At 39.7% G+C, this 4,364-nt stretch overlaps 1 protein-coding gene across 1 annotated transcript in view; it reads right to left on the reverse strand.

Moving 5' to 3' along the window:
* Positions 1–2,824: 2,824 nt before the first annotated feature.
* OPN5 (opsin 5) overlaps positions 2,825–4,364 on the reverse strand; it is an 18,810-nt gene continuing 17,270 nt past the window's right edge. The window contains 2 exon segments of the mRNA XM_009639608.1: positions 2,825–2,888; positions 4,146–4,364. Of these exon segments, the coding sequence (XP_009637903.1) occupies positions 2,825–2,888; positions 4,146–4,364 (283 nt within the window).

Genomic DNA, 4,364 nt, shown 5'->3' on the forward strand with positions numbered 1-4,364 from the left:
AACTTCTGCTACATTGTCTGAATATCATTTGAGAAAATAGCAACTGTTTGCCCTGCAGAATGGGAGTGCTGGGACATGCCAGTAAATATCAGATTACTTTAAACCTTTATGGTACTATTGTATAAAACAAGATTAACATCACTACAGATCAGCTACAAAAGAAGTTCAGTTCAGTATGGCAGGGAATAGGTGCTAAACATGACTGTGAAATAACAGTATGATAAAAAGCACCATTAAATGTTAAACAGGAAAATAATTGAAACTCTTTGATAAATGCTTTCTTTCCTTAAGGGATCAATTCAGAAGAAAACTTTAACCCCTGTAACTTTCTCTTTTTTAATGAACAGGCAACACAAATCTGTGTGGGAGCCTCTTTGATTTGCAATTAACTTATTTTTTATGATATCATATTCTTCCCAAAGAAATGACATACAAACATCAAAATCAGTATTTTAAGCATTAAAAATCTGCTTATACTGGAGTGTTAATTTTTGGTCTGTGGTGGTGCCTCTACCTTAAGATAAATCCAAAGAAGAAATAGAAAAGAATGGGAATCAATGTGGCTCAGATTCAACTATTTTGGCTGCCTTACTGTGCAGGTCTTTTCAAGGCACATTGTTTTTCTATGCAGTGTATTGGGAACCTAGAAGCTTTGTTTCAGTAGGACTGTTGTTCTCCTAAATCATTCCTAACCCTCACCCTTCCAGCGCTTAGTGTTTAAAAATTGGATACAACTGCACTTGAGAAAGGCTTCTCTGTTACCTGTGCTATAACATTTCTCATGAATTCACCAGGTTTGAGTCTGGTTTCATGCTGAGGATTGAGGAAGGATTTGTCATTTTATGTTAAATAGTGAACTCATAAACAATGGTGAAACTAGCAATACAAAGTGAAAAAAGTCATTTACCATTCAAGAAGACAAACCTGTCTGCTTATTGCCATCACATTTCAATGTAATTTTGGCCATAGCACGGCAAAAAGAGGTGCAAACGGTTGGTTTGCTCACTTTGGCTTCTATGGGGCTGACTTCATTTAGGTTCTGCTTTTTTGTTACAAAGTCATTCATGATTCCAAACTGCTTAAATCACAGAATCATAGAATCATAGAATGTTTTGGGTCGGAAGGGACCCCTAGAGGTCATCTAGTCCAACCCCCCTGCATTGAGCAGGGACACCGCTAACCAGATCAGGTTGCTCAGAGCCCCATCCAACCTGGTCTTGAATGTTTCCAGGGATGGGGCCTCCACCACCTCTCTGGGAAACCCGTTCCAGTGTTTCACTACCTCATTGTAAAGAATTTCTTCCTTATATCTAGTCTAAATGCAACTTTTGGGCAAGAGGCCTTTCCCCTCTCATTCACCAGTACTGACCAGCTGCGGTGTCTGTGCGGCACTTCTGATCTTGCCTTGACTAAAAAAAATATTTCTGAATATTGAAGGACTCAAGGCAAAGTGGTTTTAAGACAGTTTGTAGCCACATGAGTTGGAGATGTATGCGCAAGGGATAATCATTGAGGTAATGTGTCTCCAGTAGGTGATTTGGAGCCCTGATCAGTGAAGCTCTGACTCTAAGGGACCCTTTCTCTCATGCTCCAGTTCTCCAGTGACTGCGGTAGGAATCTAGGGAGATTAGCAAACTAAAACTGGTCTTTGTGAATACTTCCCATTCCATGAAGGAAAATATCATCCAAATTATCACTTCTGTTAGTGCTAAAAAAAAAAAAAAAAGTATTTTAAAGGCTCTGAAGTGGGTAAAAAATTTTTATATATATGAATCTTCACTGTTTCTTCTTCTTCCAAGTACTTAAAATATTTGCCCAGCTCTAATTGCACTATTTTAGTCAGGATGGAAAGAACTACATTGTACATAGGACTAGGGAGTAAAATAAAACTGTCATCATGTTTTAATTTATTTACAGAAAGAGGAACTTGAGACAGTATGATTGTTTGTCATCTGGGTCGGAAGGGACCCCTAGAGGTCATCTAGTCCAACCCCCCTGCATTGAGCAGGGACACCGCTAACCAGATCAGGTTGCTCAGAGCCCCATCCAACCTGGTCTTGAATGTTTCCAGGGATGGGGCCTCCACCACCTCTCTGGGAAACCCGTTCCAGTGTTTCACTACCTCATTGTAAAGAATTTCTTCCTTATATCTAGTCTAAATGCAACTTTGGGGCAAGAGGCCTTTCCCCTCTCATTCACCAGTACTGACCAGCTGCAGTGTCTGTGCGGCACTTCTGTTCTTGCCTTGACTAAAAAAAATATTTCTGAATATTGAAGGACTCAAGGCAAAGTGGTTTTAAGACAGTTTGTAGCCACATGAGTTGGAGATGTATGCGCAAGGGATAATCATTGAGCTAATGTGTCTCCAGTAGGTGATTTGGAGCCCTGATCAGTGAAGCTCTGACTCTAAGGGACCCTTTCTCTCATGCTCCAGTTCTCCAGTGACTGCGGTAGGAATCTAGGGAGATTAGCAAACTAAAACTGGTCTTTGTGAATACTTCCCATTCCATGAAGGAAAATATCATCCAAATTATCACTTCTGTTAGTGCTAAAAAAAAAAAAAAAGTATTTTAAAGGCTCTGAAGTGGGTAAAAAATTTTTATATATATGAATCTTCACTGTTTCTTCTTCTTCCAAGTACTTAAAATATTTGCCCAGCTCTAATTGCACTATTTTAGTCAGGATGGAAAGAACTACATTGTACATAGGACTAGGGAGTAAAATAAAACTGTCATCATGTTTTAATTTATTTACAGAAAGAGGAACTTGAGACAGTATGATTGTTTGTCATCAGGTTTTCATTTGCTGTATGTGAAATGAGCCTTCATACTTCCAGTTGGGTTTCGTTCATCGCCATCGAGTCTCTGTGTGTAGATATGGTATACATCCTATGGGAAGGAGAAAGCACAGCAATCATTTTGTTCGTACCAAGCTGACAATTAAGTTCCTAATTCTGGTAAGTGATTTTTCCAGACCATTTTGTTCACTGCACAGACCTAGGAAAGCATTCAGCATGAGGGACTAGGTGAAACCTCCTTCGGAGTGATAACATGGAGGTTAAACACAAATCCAGCCTCCAAAGGTTCACTGAAGGCTACTTCAGATTTGTCTCCCATTTGCCTAAAACTGCAGATGGGTTTTTGATAAACTAAAATTCAGCACCTCAAACACTTGCAACATATATAAACTCTGTATGTTCTGCAGATGAGATAAATCTGAGTGTAAGATTACAGAATAATCTGCTAAGGGAAGCTGTGGAAGCTCGAGATCTTGACTCACTCTCTGAACAATACATCAGAAAATGCTGGAATTGGTAAGGGAACAATATGAATGATGAAATGGGCCTTCATGCCTCTAATAAGTACATTCTGAGGCACATATGTTCTAGGCATTTGAAGCAAATTACTGGAATTCTATGGATTCACAGCCACTTGTATGTGGTAGGGCATTTGTGGCCTTTTTATCAGACTCCACTGTCAGATTAACATCCATCATTATCTCATTGTTGATCAGTCACAGAAGTAAGGTACTTGCCTGGCATAAGGCAGAACCAGAAGCATTTTTCCTGTTTCCAGGAACTCTACTGGTGGTCAGCACAGATTTTGCCAGAAAGTTGTAAATAGAAAAGAGGCCTTTTTATGAGACCTTATTACACTTTGATTTGTTTTTTGGGGTGGGTGGTTCTACAGGGTGATTGAGGAACTGTTGTGTCTCCCTGCTAATTCTGCAGTTGAAAGGCACAGTATTAACAAGTTAATTCTATAAGGAATTAGCACAATCCTGTCCCATTTACTTCACTGGCAATGGAAGTCATCAACACCTTCTAGAGGTGACCCATATGATGACATGAAAGAAAAGGAACAGGAGCACAGGACTGGTCCAAAACCGCTAAAACCAATGGGACTTTTTTCCAACTATATCAATGGAGTTGCAGCTGGATCTAAAAGTAACAACCATCTCCTTGCTTCTCTTTTTACACCTAGAGTCGCTTTACAAATTTCCATGGCAAGAAAAACCCTGAATAGGTCACAATCAAAACCAAGAAATAAGATTCAAAGACCTGTGACTTTTCATAGATCTTATTTTGGTACATTTTTGGAACATTGTGTACTTAAAGATATCCTACTTCTGAGAGAAGAAATTACCTTGATGTCTTCAAAGAGCTCTTCTTCCGCAGTGTCCTCAATCTACCTGACCGGCAACAGGCAAACTTACAATCAATGACCTGGTAAATAATTGGGTTGTACATGGCTGCTGACTTTGCAAGCAAAGTTGGTACCACTGAAAACTGAATGGGAATTGAATCTGGCTGTCCAAAGGCTGACCACACAGAGACCACAGCGTAGGGGATCCAGGCAATGAGG

The sequence above is a fragment of the Egretta garzetta genome, unplaced genomic scaffold, assembly GCF_000687185.1.
Source record: "Egretta garzetta isolate BGI_Z169 unplaced genomic scaffold, ASM68718v1 scaffold235, whole genome shotgun sequence".
Classification (NCBI taxonomy): domain Eukaryota; kingdom Metazoa; phylum Chordata; class Aves; order Pelecaniformes; family Ardeidae; genus Egretta; species Egretta garzetta.